This window comes from Melanotaenia boesemani, chromosome 24 (genome assembly GCF_017639745.1).
Source record: "Melanotaenia boesemani isolate fMelBoe1 chromosome 24, fMelBoe1.pri, whole genome shotgun sequence".
In the NCBI taxonomy this organism is placed as follows: domain Eukaryota; kingdom Metazoa; phylum Chordata; class Actinopteri; order Atheriniformes; family Melanotaeniidae; genus Melanotaenia; species Melanotaenia boesemani.
Window position 1 is genome coordinate 21,131,670 of NC_055705.1, and position 22,343 is coordinate 21,154,012.

General features: G+C 39.0%; 1 protein-coding gene across 2 annotated transcripts in view; it reads right to left on the reverse strand.

Annotated features, from left to right (window-relative positions):
* The window catches only part of zranb3 (zinc finger, RAN-binding domain containing 3), a 119,693-nt gene that overhangs the window by 77,321 nt on the left and 20,029 nt on the right, over positions 1-22,343 (reverse strand). For both annotated transcript variants that reach the window (XM_041978486.1, XM_041978487.1), the window contains exons 6-9: positions 18,308-18,393; positions 17,056-17,227; positions 13,449-13,583; positions 3,122-3,241 (exon numbers count right to left, since the gene is read on the reverse strand). In XM_041978486.1, the coding sequence (XP_041834420.1) occupies positions 3,122-3,241; positions 13,449-13,583; positions 17,056-17,227; positions 18,308-18,393 (513 nt within the window). The remainder of the gene's footprint in view (positions 1-3,121; positions 3,242-13,448; positions 13,584-17,055; positions 17,228-18,307; positions 18,394-22,343) is intronic.

A 22,343-nucleotide genomic window follows, 5' to 3' on the forward strand; every position in this document is an offset into this window, starting at 1 on the left:
GTTAAATATGTTTGCTGACTTTTGGGAGGAATAAACAAGATCACAAGGCCATAAAACTTCCACAAATCAACCTGCTACCTGAACAGAGGTACTCTTTTAAATTTAAAACATTTAAAATCTTATTAAAAACTCTTTCAACCGCAGGTGAGATGGAAACATGTGAAGCAAAGAAACAGTGATAACGCCATGTTTGGAATATAGTCACTCATCTCTGCCAAGCTTCTCATCACACTGTGTTGCCTGTCGTTCCTTTTTTTAGCTCATCTCTGTTAATTGGTGAGTGCAAACGCACCGGAGAGCGAGCGTTTCAAGGAGGAATGTGTTATCACACGTCACACCACCACGCTGCATTCACATGACAACTTCTCGACCCCTGCAACACGCACAACCACACAAATGCAGACACACACTTGAACTGTTTTACAGGTTGCTGGTGCCAAGCTAAGAGAAATCATTCGCATGTGCATGTGATGAGATAAAACTTGGGAGATTGGGTGTAGGAGTAAAGTTTACTTTCTGAGAGGGAAAAAAAAAGTTTTCTGTAAGATTTCATTGTTGAGTAACACGTGCAGTTTGTGACTTATTTAAAATCACATTTGTAATTAACTGTACAGTCGTGTTAAAAGCAGCTGATTCAATAATTCATGACTGCTAACATCTGCTGTAGGTACAAGTCTTAGTTGCAACTTTAGAGATCATTACTCTGTCAAATTTAATCATGAACGTGTTGGAGATTTAACTAAATGCAGCAGGACTATGGATGAAAGCATGAAACTAAAACATGGGGCCAATTAGCTCTGGTCCTCCAGGAAGGAGTGAAATATGGATTCACATTTAGCATTTCCAGGTTCTGTTTAATAAGCAATGGGAAAATAACGTTAAATGAAAAGATAATGTGAAATTTGGAGGTGTCCCCTGTCAGAAAGAGTTTCAGCTCTCATCTCCAGCAGAGCTTCAACCTTGTCCTGAGTGAGGTGGTAGACATTGAGTCCGAGTGGGCTGTGTTTCGTGCCTCTTTTGAGGCAGCTAACCAGAGCCGTGGCTGCAAGGTCGTTGGTGCCTGTCGCTGCAAAAATCTCCAAACTCTTTGGTGAACACAAGCAGTGAGGGATTCAGTCGAGCTTAAGTAGTCCCATCAGGTTTGTTTGGCCTGTGGGACTCCAGAGGCAGCTGATGGGTATCGACAGGCTAAGCGGAACGTAGCTTTGGCGGTCGCTGAAGCAAAAATTCAGGAATGGGAGGAGTTTGGAGAGGTCATGTAGAATGACTTCTGGACGGCTTCGATGAGATTCTGGTCCACCATCCGGCGGCTCAGGAGGGGAAAGCAGTGCTCCGTAAACACTGTGTACAGTGGGGATGGGGGGCTGCTGACCTTGACTCGGGACGTTGTGAGGCGGTGAAGGGAATCCTTCGAAGACCTTCTCAATCCCACCAACATGTCTTTAGATGAGGAAACAGAGTCGGGGAGGCCTGGTGTGGGCTCTCCTATCTGGGGTTGAAAAAGCTCCTCGGTGGCAGGGCCTCAGATTTCCTTCGGGCTCTGGATGCTGTAGGGCTGTCTTGGCTGACATGTCTCTGCAACATCGCGTGGACATCAGGGACAGTTGCCCTGGACTGGCAGACTGGGGTGGTGGTCCCCCCCTTAAAAAAGGGGTCCGGAGGGTGTGCTCCAACCACAGGGGGGTCACACTCCTGAGTCTCCCTTATAAAGTCTATTCAGGGGTGCTGGAGAGGAGGGTCCGTCAGATAGTCAAACCTCGGATTGAGGAGGAGCAGTGTGGTTTTCGTCCCGGTCGTGGAACAACGGACCAGCTCTACACCCTCTTCAGGGTTTGGAAGGGGAATGGGAATTTGCTCAACCATGGTCGACCGTGTCCCCCAGGGACTCCTGTGGGGGGTGCTCCAGGAGTATGGAGTGACGGACTCCCTTGTACGAGCTATCTAGTGCTGGACAACGAGTTAAATTTTTAATCATGATTAACAGCATGAAATGTCGCGATTAATCACATTGTTACGTGCAAAATGTTCTTTTCCTTTATAAGAAAGCCTACTGCTATATGAAGAAAAAGCAGTAAATTTAGGTTTACAGACACCAAAACAGGGGTGTTCAACCTGCGGCTCTGGAGCAGCAAGTGGCTCTCTGGACCTTCCACAATGACTCTTAATACATGGCTAGAAATGCTAAAGATCTAACTAATGTTTTTAAATATAGATATAATAACAAATGCAGGTTTTTAGCTATTTTTCAGTTTTGTTCATGGAATAATTGCAATGAATTCCCACAACATAAAAGTACCAGTAATATTTTTCTTATTTATTTCTCTTGTCATGAGATTGAAAACTCTGGATATATTTTTTACATCATTTTCCACAAATATCTACATCCCTTAGAAGAAAGTCTGTCTATCCTCTTTTTGCAAAATGTTTCTCACAATTAATGCATAACAAGCATCCGTCATGTCCCCGAAAAGGGGGCCATGCAGAATAAGTTTGGGAGCCTCTGCTATAATTACTATGATTATTATTATAATCATTATTATTATCATTAATAATAATATTTGTTTTCATCATTATTATTACTTTTATTACTTTTATTATTATTATTGTTATGAGCAGTGGTATTGTTATTATTTTGGTGATTACTATGACATATATCATTATTTTTTTATTTTATTTATTTGTTATATTATAACTATAATTATTACTATGATTATTTTCTTTTTCCTAATTATTTTTTTCTCCACATTTAGCATTATGGCTATTGTAAAGAGAAGCATTGTAAGAGATATTGTAAATATCATATCAGTATTATTTCTTATAGCTGTGCACTAAGCGTTCGGGATTTTCTTATTGCACATGTGTAAACAACCCATACCACAGTACTGCTGCTCCATATAACATGAGATTAGCCGGATTATGTTTTAAATTTAATTTTCTTTATATTTCTTTTTGTTCTAATCTTTGGTGAGTTTTTTTTTTCTGTTGCTTTTTGCAATTTGTCACCAACACACTCCCACTGTAAATAATGCCACAATTTGCATAAAAAATAAGCATCAGGACACTGCATCTTTATAACACCTACATAATACGTTACAGAAGTCTGTGACTTGCATGAGGTTACCTTAGCCTCGATGATGGCCTCGGTGCAGGCCTGCAGCATGGTGAGGTGGTGGGCGAACACCAGGAACTTCAGCTGCTCTGCCTCCAGCATCATCTTAATGTAGTCCTTCACAGCTCCAGCCTGGCCATGCAGAAATAGACACAGATGAAAGAAACCTACTGAATCCATCACCTCACTGGTCGACCACACACAGAGGAGCCGGCAAGATCAGTGAGGAAGTCAATTAATCACCGCAGCATCCTCTCTGTGTGATTGATTAACTATTGAATGTCAGAGATCCAGACTTAAAAAGGAGATGGCAACTGGAGCGCATTTGTCAGCTTACAGATCATGAAAGCCAATCAATATCTCTCAACTTGGTATTATTGGTATGTAGTGTATACTCGTTTGATTTTAGTGACAACAAATGCTTTCTGGGGCCTGAACCAGATCAACAACAGAATTAACCAACTATGATCATGTGCACAAACCAAAACAAAGAAAATATAAGAATATTTTAAATTTGATGCCACAAACTCAAATAAAGTTCTTAGAGAATCTAAGAAAGAGAAAACTTACATTTAAGTTACATTATTCAGGGAGATTTTACAGTCATCAGGTTAACTGATGACAAGTAAGGGTGTCAGGATTGGGTGTAAAAGAAGCAATGTACCAAAGCTTCAACCTTCCCAAGTTAAGATGGGTTATGATTTACCAATTTGTTCCAAACTCTGTCAAAAGATTATTAATTAATTCCAAAGAAACTAAACCTAGCACAAAAAGTAATGAAATTTGTGTTCAGGCGATCATTTTTCCCTGTAATATTCCTCACAAAAATGTGCAAAATCCACTGCGGCATTCTCCTGTTGGTATTTACTCTTGTTTTGATTTTCTTGGTAGATTGCATGATTGCCTTCTCCCACAGTAATGAGAAAGAAACTATTCAGATAGCCAACCTTCTTGCACTTTACATACACACACACACACACACACGTGTATATATATATATATATATATATATATATATATATATATATATATATACACATACACATATGTATATATACACATATATATAAATATATATACACACACACACACACACATATATATATATATATAGATATATATATATAGATATATATATATCTATATATATATGGCCATCAAGGCGGATATTTTAGGAGACATAATGAAAAGTGTGTTGGGAACTTTCCTTCATCATTTCGGGCTTGCTAATGTTTCTAAAAAGAAAGTTTGGGCTGGATACCTGTCAAAGTAACAGCGGCAATTCAGACTTGCAGCAAGTTTCTCAACTTTTTCCATTCTGGAAGTTTGTTCCCTTACATAACTGTACTTTTTTTTGTGAATGGCTTTCATTTTTCTCCATTTGTCTTGTTTTATTTATGAAGTCAAGCGGTGACAATATCTTAAAAACATCACAGCCTAAGGTTAACACACTCTTGCTAGTGACCTTGATTGACAGCATGGAGCTAACAGTCTAAAAAAGGAAACTAGCACAAGAGCAGATGAGTTGACTGTACCCCTGCAGATATCCGAATCTATCATTTCAGCATGCATGGCTGTTCCTGCTACTTTCCGCTGGAGCTGGAGTGGATGTGCTGTATGAGCACGTCATTGAGCATCCGGACTTGGCTTATTTTGAAGCCCCGGGCCACAAAGCAGTCAAGAATAGCTGAAACTAGTGAGAAATCCTGAGGTTTGATTTAAGTCTAACAGAACTCTTACAGTGGGGCAAATCCAGCCCCGAAAGTCTCCACATCCTCTGCAACATGACAACCTATGCAGCCATCACACCTGCTCTGGTGGGAGAACCTCTGCTTTGCCTTGCTGATAATTAACCGATGTGCCTGATAATGAATCTGTCCGCCAGGCCTGCTGACCCTGTTCTGATCTGAGGGGTCCTCATTACTGACGGCTTGGCTTTGCTGGCTTCCTTCCACTGAGTTTAATTAGTGCACAAACTTCTCGGCTGTCTGAAGCGGCCCGTTATCTCGCTTTAAAGTCCAGCATCAGAGCTGTCCTCTCTGGGTAATTGGGAGCAGATGCTTGGCGGGTAAAGCAACAAAAATACCCCAAAGGCTTTTGGCAGCTCTGTCGCCAGGCGGACTGGCAGGCAGGCAGGACCCAAGATGCTCGTCAGAGACATAGATGTGCGCATCCATCCCACCCCTTCCACGCCCACCGATGATCTGAAAGAGGAAGAAAGCAAACCCCCCTGTTTTTCTGAAGTAGGGAAAGTGTGTCTGAATCTAGAAGAGGAAATGAGACTGAGCTGATGGTATCGGCTTTGAGGTGGGCTTTGTAATGAGAGGGGGTCCGGTGTTAGGCTAAACTGAGCAGAAATCCAATCAGCAAACAAGAGCATGTGCACAAAAAGATCCAAGCTTAGAGGCAGGCTGAGCAAGTAGTATGTCAGTGATTACATTTGGTGGTTATCTCCGGTCTTTGTTAACCTCTGGGCCACGCTCCTCATGGCTGAGGGCATTCGGCTAATTGAGAGGAATGCCAACTGAACATGGCAGATGATTGGAGGGGATACTTTGACAAATATAAGAAACAGAGGAAAGAGATCAGCGAAGGTGTTAGAAAACTGGACATTTTAAGCTACGTTATGAACCAGGAATGCGAGAGTGTTAGATTCTTGAGGTTCTGACCCCAGCCTCCTTCATGAGTCCAGCCACCTTCCCACTCTACTTATTTCTCTCTCATTAAAAAAAAAAAAAAGAAAAAAAGAAAATGAAATCTCTTGAAACTGAGAGCAGACGGAGTTTCCATAGCAACAACATCACATAGATGCTATTTTAGTGCTGTGTGTAACTTTGATATAAGGTGTAATCATGCCAAGCTGGATGCAACCAAATAAAACCTCAGTTTATAACTCCCTACTTTGTCTAAGTGCTTTCACTGGTGACCATTAGGCTCTGTTACCATGGTGATGCTTCCCCATGAGATCTCACTGAGCGGTAGGCCAAGCGGTCTGAGAACAATGCTGTGCCATCAATTTCCTATTTGCCTCGAATAGAAAATTAATAAAAACAACACAACTTTACCCATTTTAAACTACTTGCTTAAAATATTCAGATTTAAAAGAAGGGCATATATATATATATATATATATATATATATATATATATATATATATATATATATATATATATATATATATACACACCCCAAAGTATTGTTGTTGGCAGGACCTTCTCTAACACAGTGGATGGCTGGTTGTAGACAGGGCTTAAACTTCAGCTATGCAGGGGCCGGTCTAGAAAAGTTTTGATGGGGGGCCAGGCAGGATCACTGACCAGGAAAAGGGGGGCACAAATGAGACCTTTTTTAGGTCTAGATTTTATTAATTATTGAATTGATTATTACAACTAAAGTAATCATCTAATGTAAAAAGAAAACAAACAGCCAATGATCTGTTTTATCAGCAGGTGTTTACTTTGGGTGATGCTGCTGTAGGACGTTTATCACTGTTTCACAAACATTCACACTTCAATAATAACAGGAAAAACCTGTTTTTATCCTGGCTGTTTAACTTCAGTCGTCACATCTGCTGGTTTTATAATAGAAATTATCACCATGGAGACGGTTGGTGAGATATGATGTGAATGCAGCATCATGATCTAGAGCATGGTAAAGATGATTCAGAACAACATATATGGTCATTTACTGACCATTGGACATCAGATGTTTACCCAAGAGAAGGTTGGCTAACACCAAATATTTGTAGGATCAGCTCTTTCCGTTAATACAATACAGTAAAAAAGGGCAAATTTCAGGGATATAAAAATGAATGGTGATTAACCATGATTGATTTGTAAGCTGTGATTTATTCTGATTAAAAATGTTAATCATTCGACAGCCCTATATATATATATATACATATACTGTATATATATATATATATATGATTTATTTTTATGTTTGTCACACTTAATTTCAGGTCATCAAACATACATATAAATATTAGTCAAGCAAACACAAAAAGCAGTTTCTGAATGAAAGTTTTCAAAGGAAAAAATAGAAAAAAAATCTCTATATATAAAAGCATAAATCTGAATCTTAAATCTTAAGGGAGTCTCTGTGTGTGTATGTAAAGTTATAAAATAAAATTTGTTTTACAACAATTTTGTAAAAGTTTTAGGAGAATTTTTAATCCCTCGAAGACGATTGTTGCAAATTTGTGACAAACTGCAATTTTTTTATCTAATTAATTTATTCTTATTTATGTATTTATCTTATATTATTTGTTGTTCATTTTATATTTAATTGTATTTATTTCATTACAGTATTTTCCTTCATTCTGTACTTATTTTGTTTTTATATAATTGTAAATAAATTTAGACTTAAAGAGGTTAATGCAAATTGTTGTTGATCATAACAGATAGTGACATATTTTCTGAAAATCAAACAAACAAACAAAAAAAACAAATGTTTGAATAGTTCATGTTTTGTTTAAAAAGATTGTAGAAGGTGGTGTTAGCTTGTCTTAATTATAAAAACTACTAGATCAATTCAGTAAAAAAAAAAAGCTTCTAAAACTCACTTAATGCTTCTGTATTTTGTCTATTAAATGCAATATAATTAACATTTAACAGTCTGCATTGATGGTTTTCATATGGGGCTGTGAACAAGTCTACAAAGCAGTTCCAGTGACTGGTTAGGGTGTCATGATTGGGTATAAAAGGGGCTTCCACCAAAGGCTGTGGCTTACTGCTTTGTGCCAAACTCAGTCAAAGAATTATCAATAAGATCTACATAAGTAAAAAAATAAATAAATAAATATCCACACCAGATGCAGATAACTTTCAAATTTGATTGTATCTGCGTGATCTTTGGGATCTCAGGCAGCACTGCATGATAACCGTTTTCATTCTACACGGTCCACAGCTGTATCCTGGAATGTATTTTGATGGCGTATTACAACTCTGAACACAGTTTATCTCAGATGGACAGAAAGACAGAGGACAGTGGAAAGACATATGTTCTGAGGTTAGATGAGTTCACATTGTAGTTGCTTTTGGAGGGCAAAGCTGACAAAGCCCACCATTAGAGATGGAGATACAGCAGAGTCCATGATGTGGATGACCATGTATATGTATGAACGTACTGCTGATGTAAAAAAAAAAGGTTGGAAATTGTGAAATAAATATGTTGCCTTCACAGACAAATATAACCTGTACAGATATCCTCAACCCCAGATCATAGACTGCCTCCACTGGTTTGGACAGTAGGCATTAGGCATGATGGCCGCATCATTTCATCTGCCTCTCTCTGGAACAGGGTATATCTGGACTCATTAGACCATATAACCCTCTTCCATTGCTTCAGAGTCAAATTTTTATGCTCCCTAGCACTTTCCTAGAAATGGAGTTTATAATCCTAGTCTGTTTTAAAGACTAGCTTGTCATTATGCTAGGCTAAGCTAATCAAACTCAGAGCGCTAGCTTTAAAATATTGTGAAAACCTTTCACATTTGCCTCAACCAACAGATTTTGATACACAAAAGACAAAAAGCTAAGCAGTGACTGCAAAACCTTCTAATAGAGAACACACAGAACTGTGGGACTGATCCGCCATTTTGGGGGAACTGGCGTCCTGTTCAACAGTGGTTGTCTTATTGAGAATTTTGAGGAGTGTTTACTCTTTGTGTCCTCAGCAGCAACAGCAGCTCTACAAAGGGAAATGAAGCTGCAGATTTACATCCTGCGTTTACTCAGTTTGCAGGCAGAGCAGTGCTAAACACTTCCCAGAAAACAGCGGACTTCTGAAGAAACTTCTTCTGGCTGACCGTGTGTTGGATATAAAGGACAGTTTGAGCTTTATGTAAGCAGCAGTAAAGATGCATTATGTGTTAGCTAGATGAACGGGATGAGGTGAGGTGGTACACCTGGGAATTTATGTAGAAAGAGTTACTGGCTGCAGTGCATGGTTGCACATGTAAAGGATTTTGCATGTGTCATGGTCTGTGGGTTTTGGTTCAGTTCTTGTAGACTTTGGTTCTGGTCTTGTTTTACGTCTTCTGTTTCCTGATTTATTTGAAAGATTCTTTCCTCTTATGTATCCTGTTTAATTCCTGCCCCCTGATTCTGTTTATTTTTATTCCTGTTTCTTGTTTATAATTAGCGCCTCAGTATTCAAGCTCCCAGTTTTCCTTTGTCCTTTGCCAGTTTGTTGTGTTAAGTTAGTCTTCAGTCTATTATTGAGTCCTCTTTATACCATGGTCTGGGTGAATACTCGATTCTGATTGGCTGGAGGGTGTCCATTAAAAAGTGATAATGGACACCTATAAAAGAAGATCCGGTCAAAAAACCTTATTTTTGTAAATTATTGCGCTGACTAAATGCTAGTTGGTAACCGTGGCAACAGCAACAAACATGCCAAATCATGTCTGTGACGGCGCATTGCTGTGAAAGCAGGTGCAGGCTTATTGGGCTCCGTCAGTCCAGGAGACATGAGAATGGAGCAACATTTTGTCGTCCCACAACGTCCCAACCAGCAGTGGTCAGGGTCCACAAACGTTAATGTGTTAATATGACACATTAACACATGCCAGTATCGTTATGAAATGTCACGATCAACGGCAATGTTGCATTTAATTTTAAACAGGTCATGGCCTGTCTTTCTGTCTTGATTACCTTACTTACATACAATTACATCTCAATTCCTCCATCTGCCTCCGGTGTTTGTCAGTCCTGCATTTAGCTCCTACTTGCTCGCCTCCTGCTGCTTTATTCCATGATTAAAGAAATGGTACCGATCTGGATGAAATTCCCATGTGCAGATGAGAACATCACTTTCCTCCACCAGACTGTGATGTTTGTTCTCTGATTAACTTGAATCCCAGTGTTGTTCTGTCAGATATTCAGTCAAAACATTCAGGACTGTTTACTGTTTTTATGTTTTCAGAGTGGAACGACATCAGATCCTGCAGAGTTTTTTAGTTTATTTTATAGTTCTTGTATTAAATATACTTTGACATGTTTTTGTTGTTCATTGTTCATTGTTGAAAATCAAAATATCACAAGAGGCTGCATGGTGGTGTGGTGGCAAGGGGTTGGAGGGCTTAGATGTGGGCCTTTCTGTGTAGAGTTTGCATGTTCACTCTATGTATGCATGAGTAATCTGGCATCCCGTCCAAAACCATGCATGTTAGGTTAATTAAAATTCTTGCTAGGAGGGAGTGTGAGTGGTTGTTTGTCCAGCGACCTGTCCAGTGTGTAACCTGCCTCTCACCTACTAATTGTTGGGATAGGCACTAGCTTCCCTGTGACCCATGAAAAAATGAATGAATACCAGAACAATAAATATTTAACATATAAGGACCGGTTGTTCAAAAAATTTAATCCGGATAAAAGCTATCCGGCTTACTTTTACCCCGGTTGTTTAAAACAACATTGGATTGAATCACCCTGATTCAGAATCCCCATTTCCAGGATCACGAAATCCGGATTTCCAGCCTAACCTCTGGCTTTCTGTCAGAATGAGGGACAGACAGGACGTATAGTGAGGGGTGCAGGCGTTAGACATTATTTCCGACAGGTTTTTTTCTGATTATGCAGTGATGGCTGACAGAAAGATGGATTATTGTATGTGTGTTTGTTATTGAATTTGTTTGGGGGTTTATTTCATGGGGACAAGATGATCTTGCTTTACTCTGCTGAAAGGCTTAATAGGAGTCTATGCCTCATTTTAACCACTTTATCACCCATCACCCATTTTCAAGATTTGATCCTATCCGATAACCGAAATCCGATCGGATTATGCTTGAACAACCGGGCCTAAATGATCCGTGTGATGGTGTAGTTGCAGCCAACAGTCGGTAGACTCGCAGGTTTTCATCCATTAATTTGCAAAATGGCTGCATGAACATTTAATGAGGAGTAGTTTTTAGGGTTCACTTACACCAGCCTTTTTGATTAGAATCTTACTCCATGTGCTCGGAAAGTTTGCTTTGTTTGAGGTATGTGAATGCACAGACAACTTCTGATTTGAATCAAAGAACGGACCCTCTCCGCCTACAAACTCAGGTCTCAGTCCTAAACATAAGCGCGTGTTGGACGGCTCCCAAAAGGAGAAATGGCTTGCAGTCAGATTTCTGAAAGGAAATTCTGGAAAGGTTTTGCTAGAAACATGATCAGCCCAAGACCGCTAGGATCTGATGCTGCGCACCCCCCAGGTGGGGGGCGAAAACTAGGAGGAAGGCTTTAACATCCTCACAAAACCGCTGTCGTACATACTACAAGGCTGTGGGAGGCGCTAAAGAGTAAGACTCCAAAGCTAGAAAACAACGCATGTGCAGATAAAGGCTGAATATAGCTGGTGGTTTCACTGCGAGGCAAAAGAGAAACATTTATTTGGACTGATGAAGAAATCGAGCTTCATCTTCAAGTAACACTGGACCACAAAGCAAAAAAACGTGAAGGGTGGATTGGGAATCGCCTCTCGTCTCTCACATTGACGTCATAATTCGTGGGAATTAAAGGGTGGATCGCTAAAGTACTTTTGCGGTTTTGCTGCAATTCCGCGTCATGGGGACGGCCCCAAAGTTAACTAGTGAGAAACCTCAAAGTGTCAATGTAAACAGCAGCAAGCTTCCCACAAGATGGCGGACAAAACTCATGATGACGTCACATGTGCATTAATTATACAATTCAGTAATTATAATAATAATTATATAACAACAAATTCATGTTATTTTTCAAACAAATCTGATTCATTCTTCTTGTACAGAAGCAGCAGACGCTGTCGATCTGAACAAACTGCAGTCTGCTGTTTCATTGAACCAAGAAAAAGATAAAGTTAGTTCTCATTCTGCTTTTTCCTGAATCCTGCAAGTGACAACAGATCACACAGAAGCTCTGATTCTCTCTATGATATAAATCTGTTCCTTGTTTAACCTAAAACAGGCTCCTATAATAGTATTACTTACACCAGACAATGACATTCATTGCACTTCCACCTCTGATGGATTGGTGACCTCTCTGCACTGTGGTTCTCTATCTTCTGTTTGATGCTCATTACAGAAAAAAACATGTTAAACAAATAGAACACAAACAAATCGATCATTTAAAGCCGATTTAGCTTAAACAATGGCTAAAGTGGAACTTTAAAGCCCTTCTGTTTTGCATTCACTATTAGCTAAAGTGCTTTAAATGCACACTGCATAACATAAATTCATAAAGTATGTGAGGGAAACATTTCTGCAGTTCCCTGGAGTGAGGAGGTCCAGATGCCCTACTTGTGACTGCAGCTTACTGCAGATATTTGAGCACATTAAGAATAAATACTCAAAGATCGTCTCTACCAATCACAGACTGCATTCATGACTTGTTGGCCAATTAGAGCTTGTTGTCTCTCTCCATCGTATTTATAATTTACAATACAATGCTGTAGGCAGGGACTGGCAACATTTACTAATAAAAGAGCCATTTTACCATCTGTCCCACCAAATAAAAATAGTTTAGAGCCACAAAACATATTTGACTCTTAAAAGTAACTTACAGTTATGAAAACAGTTAGATTTTATAGCTTTTTATGTGTCATGACAAGAGAAAATGCCAAACCTGTGCACCAACTGAGTTCAGATTCCTACACAACAATGCTGTCAGCTCAATATCGTCAATATCACTCGAATAATCATAAATTATTGAGTCTGGAGGAGCTGAATCAAGAGAGACGTGCCACTAATTCCACTCAAGTCCATGAATAGATGCTTTAATCTCAGAATGAATGATTCTTTCATGTATTCTCCATTTGTGAACGGCCTCACGATCTCCTGAGTTACAACAAAACCTGCAACAGTATTGAGTTTGAGGAGTTGATTGGTACTTTTTTTAACAAATACTGTTTGCTCTGCAGATGCTTCTCAAAGTCACATTTTTTTTTATCTTTTCTAATTTTTTGGCACAAACAAGCATAAGCCAGCATCCTTGGCAATGAATGCAAACGATTCTGTCCACACAGAATTGCACAGTATTTTCTTCTGGAGCCAGGGTGGAAAGGCTTAAGAGCCACAGGATGCAGACCCCTGCTCTAAAACTACCCCAGTTTTGTTGCATTATGGGGCATGTCCAGGCCCCCCCAACAGAAAGTTTCTTTAGCAGAAGATTATATAAATAAACGCTTGCATTTCAACCACCTTCGGTGCTTTGGCCTAATTAGTCTGATGGGCATTTATCTTATTAATATTATATTTTAATCATAATAACCAGGCAGTAAAGAACGCGTGTCTGGACAACTCTTCTGCAAAGGTGTGCTGTACTTTATAATGACACAAATTGGGTGAAACAAGATGTAACGCCAGCTGGGTTCACATTACCTTGGCAATAGCGGTTTGCTTGTACATCTGTGTCACCAGGCTCATGACCTCAGTGAACGGGTTGTCTGTTGTGGCCACTCCTGACCCCAGTCCCTTCATCAGCCTCTCCCACTCAGCGAAGCTGGCAGAGGCCTCCTGCAAGCAAGGAGAGCACAAAGACAGTGAGGCTGCGTCCTTTAATTCTTCTTTTTTCCCCTCTCCCTTGTTCTCTCCTGTTATTGAGATATAAAGGGCAAAACAATTAATGGTGCTGCTGGGTGTCCTACTTTTTCTGGAAGAGAAAGAAAGAATAAGGGAGACGGAGCGAGAAAAAAAAAAAAAAAAAAAAAAAAAAAAAACACCAGAGAGGCAGAGATGGAGAATTCCCAAGGATGCTTCCCCCTCCAACTGGGCTGCTGTGTTAGCTGGGTCACCAGCGTCTCCCAATTATAGCCGCCTTGTGACAAGTCGGGGTCGAAGATGGAGAAGCAGCCCAGCCGGTACAATAAATCAAAAGCGCCTCGTGCTCTCAAGGTGATTGGCGAGAAGTATTTAAGGCGGGAGAGGAGATCGCAGTGGGAAAGGCTGCCGGTGAAGAGCAGCATATGCTTCCTCCTCATAAACAAGACAAGAACAGAGAGTTTGTTTTAACAATATGTAGGTTAGGCCTTACTTATAGAAAAGGCAGAACTCATGAACCTCGATTAAAAGCAGAATTCAGTCGTATATTTGCCATTTTTTCTTTTTTAAGGCCTCATAAAAATCATGGTTTGTGTTTATATCAATTCAAATAGCAGAAAAGATCAATGTATTGACAATAAAGGGTTTCAAAGCGGTGTTGAGTCACTTCTAAGTTTAACAACTCTCTATTTTAAGCTAGAATCCTGAAGCTGCAACACCTGACAACACGAAATGTGTAAAACTTTAACAGAAAAGCATTTTCTTAAAGCGCCGCGCATCAGCTGATGAGAAACTGTGAACCATATGGCAAACTGACGGAAGGTGGAGGAAGGTGGAAGCTGGCCATGCCTGATTAAGCACAGACATAGAGAGAGAGGCAAAAGGGTGGGAAAGCAAGAAGCCTTATTAATATGAGTCGACACAAGCATCTATAACGAAGGTTTCTGCGTTGAGCAAGTTTCCAGCTGCAGTCTCTGGTGCAATGAGAGCTTTTCACTATTTAGTGGAAATATTTGCATTTCAGTGGCTTCAAAAACTTTGTAAAGTCAAGGACAGTTGAATGAGTAAATAGTATGGTATTGCAGGAGTACAAAGCTGCTCTTCCTTCATGTTTTTCCTCAGATGTTCCACCAAACAGCACCTGCATAAACAACACTGAAGCCGTCTCTCTGTCGGTTGTTTTTCTGTCTCCTAATTGAAAATTGTACATTCACACATTCTTTATAATCTACTGGTAAAAAATAAAAAATCCTGAGTGGCTAAGCACTCCACCCTCGCTCGATGATATTCACCAGACTAAAGGCCAGGGCTGAAAACGTAAAGGGCAGGAGGGGCATAAAAAGTGTCTGGCAGCGGAAGATAAAAGCCATCATTAGGGAGTAAAATGAGATAGGAGGGATGAACTGGTGGTGAGTGGTCCTGGCATTCAGTATATTTTGTCAGTCAGCTAAACTATCCTTAGTTAAGAGGAAAATAATATCCAGCCAGTCTTTTATGGTCTATATTGTTCATATTTTCCTGATTATGGAAAGGACAATAGCTGTGGATTCAGGTTAGTGGCCATTCTGCACCTCCCTTCCCTATATCAGAAAAGCTGTGAGGATGTATCGTCTGTCTGTTATCAGTGTGTAAATACCTCGTCGCTAAGATGAAAAGCAAAAACCAGATCCTGTTTTTGTTTCGACCAAAGACGAGAGCAGCACCGGCCACAAAACGTGACACGAACTTTTCCATCGTGTGAGCTCCATGGCCTAATTGCCGCCACTTTGTAGAAACACAAGCATATTAAGCTCCCAATTAAAGTGCCCCTAACATTTTGGGAGAATGTGACTAAAATCCTGCATCATCACTTTTCTGAGCTTATTGTTGTCATTGCTGGCTCAGTGGCTCGGTGCATAATTAATGGTGAAAAAGCATCTCTGCTGTTTCACCACACCTGCTGATCTACAAAACAAAACCCTCTTGGTGGAGGCTTGTAAGTGTGCATTGTTGTGCTGGTTGCTCCCACATGAGAGCTGGTCTCTCATTAAACACCAGTGACTCGACACATGAAGCAGAGGAGGATCAAACAAACAAATCTGAAGAAATCTCTTGAGAAGCTGTGAAAAGCAAACGTGAGATCAGACATTTTTTCATTGATATGTTTGAAGCAAAATAAACTCAACTGTGTAGAGTCATGAGAGAGAGGAAATACGAGCTACGTTACATTTTAAAAGAGGTCTAGATTTTAGGAAATAATAGGCCGATAATTAAAGTAAATTGGTCATCAAATGTAAAAAGTCAAATAAAATCTGTAAAAACAATCAGCCAATAATATTCATACTTTTTTTCCTAAATCAACAATTTTATGATCCTGCAAGTTTTATCAGAGTTCCTTCATTATTATTGGCTGTTAAACTTCAGTCACATCTGGTGGTTTTATGACTTCTACATCCTCTTTAACAAAGAGTAAGATGATGCTGTATGAGGTCTGCATTATGATCTACCCATTTTCCCAGAGGACCCCCCAACCACCCTGTGCTGAAATCCTTCTTAACTTTATGCTTCATTACCTGCTTCTTACCATAAATGATGCATTCTGGCTTATTCCTTTTCTTTGATTAAACCGAAGTTAAGATAATTATCAACATATAGCCTCCTTTTTTTCAAAATAAGGACGAATCATCTGTACTGTGGCATTTTTCAGACATGTCTCATTAATGAAATGGTGCAAAGTGTTTTCAGGCTCCCAAAACACGGGCTCCATGAGAATGAAACACACAAATGATAAAAAAAATTAAATGAATACGCCTCAACTCGTCTCTGTGTGGACTATATTCACCTGTCCTTGACATCTGGAAAGTCAGTTTACACTAAATATTTGTTATATCGCCCCACATCTCCCACTCTGCTGCTTTACTATGACTCAAACTATTCAAATAGTTATACTGTATTATTATCATTATACTGTCAATTTTTGAGCAGAGGCCTAAAAAATAGGCACAGAGCTCAAGTGTTAAAATCAAGGGAACTAATGCCTGAAAAAAAAGAAAAATAAGGAGAGAAATCTGTTTAAAAAAAGGCAAATAATGGCACATTAGGTCTTCCATACAGAGGCATGTTAGCTTTCACGTGTCCATGTGCATGCATGCAGCACGGCGTGGGAGGCAGGAATCACAGCCATAACTTGGGGAGACTAAAAGAGATACAAACACCCACACATAAAAACATGGCATTTACTCTACAAATACCCAGATATCCTCTTTATGACGGTGAAAAAAAGCAAACATTTGCTTCACACACATCTCACTCTGTTTCAGACTAAAGTGCTTTTCTGGGTCCTAAACCACAACAGAAAAGTTCCCAGTTTGCTTTAAACGAAGTTTACCCATCATGCATGAACAAGTGCAGCATGCACAGCTTTTTGAAAGAAGGGATTGGGTTTTGCCACCTGACTTTAAACACATACCTTTGCAGCCTCCTTGGGCAGGTCGAAGGGGATACGCTGGCGGATTTTAGGGGGCAGCTGACTGAGAACTTCAGCTTTGAGACGGCGTACCATGATCTGGCTCAGACGCTGGTGCAGTTCATCCAGGTTGGATGCCCCGCGACAGTCCCACTGCCTGCGAGGTCCAAAATATCTGGAAAGATAAATAAATGAGAGGTGTAGCGTCTGCTGATGTAATCATTTCTCAAAGCATGAGTTTAACAAAGATTTTGCAGCACATGTTTAAAGACATTTAAAGGTTTGCTTCTGGGACTTGCGTAGCACTGCAGCAGCTTCCCACCATTCACTGCTGAGCAGCCCTGCTGGGTGATCCAGTTCTTGCTTAAAGGCACTTTGCAGAGCAGGAAACTATTTTGTCTAATGGCCAGGCGGCAGGTTCATCTCAAAATTTTGCCGGCAACTTTTATAACGTATCGGCCAAATGGATTGTTAGAATAGAACTGGCACTGCACACAAAGGCTGGTTATCTGCCATACTGGCTGAGAGTCTGGACAAACTTCACATGGCACTGCCAAAATTTGCTGTTTCACACTTTGGTGATTAAAAGTTTAGTTGATGAAAAACACAAAACTACTTCTTCTAAAACATGGAATCTGAACCAGCAACCTTTCTTAACCAATGCTGCCTCTGTGTCCCAGACAACCTCACTTTTCTGAAAGACTGTGCTCAGATGGCACCGCCTGGTGTCCCTCACCGTGTATGATATCTCTTGTGTGTGTGGCGGGGGGACTCAGAGTGGTATTCCCCAGCCACAATAAGAACTATCATATACAAAGTGTTATCACTGATGGCACCAATCCCATCTCCGTCCAAGCTGCCAGCTTTGATGGACATCCAAAACAATGCATTTGATGTGTTTGTTCACACATGTAACTGATCGGTGCTGGAAAATGGCAGCCAGCTGGCAAATAATGCTTGGCTTTAGTTGTGGCCTGGCTCTCACAACAAAACCTCAGCTCAGGACCAACACCACTCCACTCTCAGGTACAGCCCACCTTATCCTAACAGACACAATTAAAAAATGGGCACTGGGAGTTATCTGAAGACATCCCTCGAAGATGGGTTTTATTTAATAGAAAGATAAATTCTAAGTATGTTATTTTGATGAGCAGAAATGAGTTTTGAAAGGTTTAATAAATGTCTAGAGGCTTTAAGAGACACTGCAAGTAAACTACAACAATTAGAGAATATGAGGACATTTGGAAAATGTCACCTGTAATGGGCATTGCAGTAATTCTTGGCGTAGTCTGTCCACGTTCCAAACCTCTTGGGATAGAGGGCATCAATCTGCATGAAAAGCTAGAAGAAAACACAGACAGGTAATAAAAAGTTAAGAGCAACTTTATTCAAAACCAGAAATAAACATGAGTGTGTGTTTCTGTATGCTTAAGGGACATAGTTATAAAAAGCTGATAAGCTATGTGTGATAAAAATCTTCCTATTAATTAATCAACACCCTTCTTTATCACACTGGTATCCCTTTTAAGCTCATATATTTTAACCTTTTACTTCCTGATAGTGTAGAGAATATGAAGATAAGTTAGGCTGCGTTTCATGATGGGAGAGTGGTGTCATCTTATGCTGACACCACTTTCCGAATATCTCCGTTTGCTTTCATATTATCTCAGTTTACAGCCATTGTTACTTGGTTGGATTTTGTTTTGTTTGGCTAAAAACAGTAAAATGTCATTAAAGAGGGAGATGGAGAAAGAAAAAGAAGATGTTATACATAAAATGCAAGATGTAATAATCAATGAACTGGTATTGTGCTGAAATCTGAGTCCAACCCTTTTATTTATTTATTTATTTTGGTTTTTTTTTTTGGGGGGGGGGGGGTCAAAGACACTTACAGATAAAAATATATAGACACCCAGATAGCTGGATTTGTTAGCCTAAAAAGCTAAGTGGTGCTGTGCAACCAGCATTACTGTGGAAAATGAGCTAACTAGTTAACTGAACATTTAGTACAAAGACATGAGCAACAGTAATTTTCTCATTTACTTTTGGACAGTAAAATATTGTTTTAAAACATTTTTTTCTTTTTAGTTTGTGAACGTTTGTGTGGAAATTAATGTTAGCTAGCTTTGTTAACTAATTTTAAACAGCTAAGTGGTGCTGTGTAACCAACATTATTGTGTTAAACCAGCTAACTAGCTAACTTTACATTTAGCACAAAGACATTAGCAAAAGTGATTCTTTCACTTAGCTGACTTTTTGACAATAAAATATGGTTTCAAACTTTTTTACTTTTCAATCATTTTGTGTGGTAGCTAATGTTAACTAACTTTGTTAGCCAGCTTTAAACAGCTAGCAAGCAACATTAGCCTACTGTTTCAAGACGAGCTAACTTTACATTTAGCACAAAGACATTAGCAACAGTTATTTTCTTATTAACTTTTTGACAGTAAAATGTTGTTTTAAAACCTTATTTTACAACTTTGATTAACAAATGCATTAATACTTCGAAATACAACATTTGTAATACAATGAAAAACAAAGTTTGAACCTGAATGAGCAGCATTACATTATACTTAAGCAGAAACACAGTAATTCATTGTCCAATCAGGTTAGTTTATTGGGAAAATTAACTTAACTAAGACTCACCTGTACTTTTTCTACAATGACACATTAAAATGTAAAGTGTTAAAAAAAACATCTGTGGATACTGCATTTTATTTTAGTTAGTATACTTATCGCCTTTCTTTGTTTGGAAAACCTTTCACACCTCCTAGCTTTCTAAATAGAAAATAACCAGTGCTGAGAATACTCAGCATCAAGATTAAAGAGTGTTTGCATGTTTTTTCAAGGTCTTTATGTCCTTCGCCTAGTTTACCAGTCCAGCATTGTGCAACTGTGTGGTAATTTGTGTCATTACCAATAAACTAGGTCAAACTACTGCATTGTCAAACAAGGTAGGGAAGAGGAATTTGACTGAAAAATCAAATAACACAGAAGCATTGACTGCACAACTATTAAACAGCTCATAGCATGAAAACTATGCATCTTATCTCTCTATAATATAAGGTATAGTGCATTTATACACTGATTATAACAAAGCCCACCAAACAGAGCTTGAACCTGAATGAACACACTCACATCCGTCAATTTAAACCATTTCCTGCAATTTTTGAAGTAATGACAGGTAATCATTAGCGAGGCAGTTTGAATAAGCAGTCGTATTTAAAAGCTCTGTTCTAAGTTCAGCACTTGTTCAACAGCAGCTTTGCATTTTCTCGCCTCACACTGTTGATATAATAGGTGGGAGGAATGAGGGCACATCATGAACGGTACAGCATGCCCTGAGCAGTGTGCTAGCTCGATGTCAGAGCCACAGTGAGTAATGATGGCAGCGAGGAGACTGGCACAGAGGCAGGAACAGGGCTTATCAGGTTTATGCTGAGGATGATAAAATGTTATATGGAGTTTCAGATTCTAGTGGCACAGTAAGAGATGATATCTAAAAACTAACCTCCACAATGCAGGCAGGCACCAGGAAAGACAGGATGGCATTCATCACACACACAAAGTATCACACGCATGCAATTTCTGGGTGACACATCTCAAGATTTTTAACATGTATAAACTTAATTTCATTTTAGACTTAATTAGCTGCCTGAATTATGTCAGCTAATTATCATGACCAAGGCAATAATTAAGTCTTGCCCATCACAGCAAAATCTAAGTCCTGTCCCACATAAATAGTTTGACAAAGTCACTACAAAATCTATTATTTTAGTACCTGATAACTGATCATGAAGTTAATTATCAGCTCACTATGATAACCAAGATGGCATACTTTAGCCACCACTAAGACAAGTTTTTTTGTGATGTATTAATGATTCAGTAAGTATTTGTTCCTAATGTTTATATGATAATTAGCCCTAAACATTTCTGCAATCCCAGTTTTAAAAAGTTGGAAAACATTAATAAAAGGCAGAATTAAAATCTCATAAATTAGAAAGTTATACTATTTAATGACAATATCAGCTCATCTTGACTTTAATGCAACAAAAACCTGGAAAAGTAAATGGTAGAAATAACAAATAAACAGCAGAAAGGACATTAGGTTAATTGGCAACAGATCAGCCATGAGTTTGGGAATAAAGAGCACCTTAGAGAGGCAGAGTCTCTCAGAAATAAAGCTGAGTAGAGGTTCAGCAGTTTGCAAAAATTTGCATCTATATATTTATCAATAATACTAATTGATTTAAAATTACAAAGACTTTGAATCTTCATCTATAGTGTATAATCTCATCAAACAATTCAGTAAAATCTGGAGATAATTTTGTAAGAGACATGGCATTGCATACATGTGATGTCCAGGAAGGACTTGAATATTTCAGCAAGACAACACTAAACATTCAACTATTAGAAAAGCACATTTTATATGTTTTCTGTGTTCTATACGGAAAAAAAAACATTAGTATGTGAGAGTTTCAAAGCATTACATTCTGTTTTAATTTACATTTTATACAGAGTACCAACTTGTTTGGAAATAGGGTCATAATTTCTTTGTTAACAATGTCTATGTAACTTAATCCTGATCTTAAATTCCTCTGTAGTAAAAAGCTCCATTGTTGCCTTCATTAGCATTACCAAACAATCTAGACAGGTTAATCCCACATGTGTCATCCTGGCTTTGTAAAAACTAACAAAGTAAATAAACGTATTAATCCTCAGTGAAAACAGCCCGCATTCCACATCATTATATAATGCTGCTTAACAAAATAACTAATCCTTTCTTAACATAAAAAATACATATTTCCCTTCATATCAAGCTTTTTACTGTGTATATAAAGTGTTTATTATGGATACTGTATTGTGTCTTCATATCGAATCTGTGAACAGATTTTCTATTCTTCAATTTTCACATCTGCAGTGATGGAATGCAGCTGTAATCTACGGTACACCTGCAATATAACATATATAACAATGGTATAATAAATCATTATGGAGAGGGGAATGGCCCAGCCGCTCTCCAAACACTGCCGTCCTGTGAATAGCCCTTCTTATTGTTTCTAAATTCAATAGTTCCCCCCTCCCGCACTTCTTTTTATTACTTGTCTCATTTATTGCGGCACCGTGTCTGTTCATATCGGTCTTTGTAAATGAAGTTTTTGCAACAAAGGTTATTGAAATAAGACCATGGGATCCTGGAGGATGAGTGGCGCCAGAGAGAGTTAATTGGCTTTTTTGAATGTTGGATCAGAGTATATCCTTCTCTGGAGCACGTTACCATGGCGCTCTAC